Raw genomic sequence first — 1,257 nt, forward strand, 5'->3', positions numbered from 1 at the left:
TGCATAGCACTCTGAAATAAATGAAGTTGGAAGAAAAAGGTATTGCAAATATTACTAGAAAAGAAAATCTCACTTCAAGTCCATAATGACTAAAATGAAGAAAATTTCTGACAAGAGTAATATCTATGACTAATGAGCTTTAAAGAAAATTACTTGTTATCATATAAGGCAATAAAAGGCAGAAAAGAATTTCAGTTACGATGGTAACTGCTAAAGTAAGGAAAAAACCTAGTATATAGTAAAACACATCCACACATTAACTTGCATCATAATCGCATTAAGTAAAAGCATATACCCTTGCATATACAAATGTACATACAAAACACACAAACACACACAAGTCCTTATGCATGTACTTTTGTATACATCAATGCATGCACCCACAGATATGAACGGAGGATATCAGTTTCTTATTAGAATGACTTTAAACAGATCACCTGCTGTAGCAATACTCTAATATTCTGAAAAGACACCATCAAGAAGAAAGAAGGTCACATTCAAACTCATGCAACCAGATAACGCTACCAGACACTACCATTACATTTCTGGATGAATGCAAACCTAGCCTTTCATTTCTGAAACAGAAGCTAATGCCAAAGCCAATTCTTACTTAACACAGAGTACCAAGTCACACACAAAGACAGAGGGAGAGAAGAGTAAAAGTTAATGTTTCAATGAAAAGGATCATCTAGGTGAAACAGACAACAATGCTGTACAATACCTATGGCAAAGTCACAAAGGGAAGACGTACTCAATAATTAAGAATTATCCTAATAAAACTTTCTTCAAGACTTGAACACACATAATTCTCAGAATTCCAAGATAACTACAGGGGAATAAAACCAGTCTAATGTGTACCTATAACCATCACCTAGTATGGTCTCTTCTTCCATCAAGGCATCTTCATATTCACAGTTTCCATCTTGTTTGTAGAATACTGCAGCTTTCAGTATATGCTGTCTTGCAAGCATTTCCAGAATTTGGTCCGAGCACTTCACAATTAAAACCAGTGTCTCCAGACATTCCAAGTGATGGTACAAGAAACTAGATGAAACTAACCTGACTGTTTTCACCAATGGTATTCCCTTCCTGGTTGATGTCTGGTTTAAGGTTGCTTTCTACTGTCTTTTCTGCACCTGGTTTTAATGCATTACTATCTGCTTTACTTTCTGATGCTGCCACAGGACTAGGAGTATCTGATGCATCTTGCTCCTAGCATGCAGAAAAAATAAATGCAAAATACAAGCCATTAATTAG

The 1,257-nt window shown here is 35.6% G+C and overlaps 1 protein-coding gene across 1 annotated transcript in view; it reads right to left on the bottom strand.

The window, feature by feature from the left end:
• The window catches only part of LOC119586016 (neurofilament heavy polypeptide-like), a gene marked incomplete in the record, with an annotated part of 14,567 nt that overhangs the window by 3,866 nt on the left and 9,444 nt on the right, over positions 1-1,257 (bottom strand). Inside the window, 1 exon segment of the mRNA XM_037934725.1 lies at positions 1,060-1,212. Coding sequence (XP_037790653.1) covers positions 1,060-1,212 — 153 coding nt within the window.

The sequence above is a fragment of the Penaeus monodon genome, chromosome 20, assembly GCF_015228065.2.
Source record: "Penaeus monodon isolate SGIC_2016 chromosome 20, NSTDA_Pmon_1, whole genome shotgun sequence".
NCBI classification, from domain to species: domain Eukaryota; kingdom Metazoa; phylum Arthropoda; class Malacostraca; order Decapoda; family Penaeidae; genus Penaeus; species Penaeus monodon.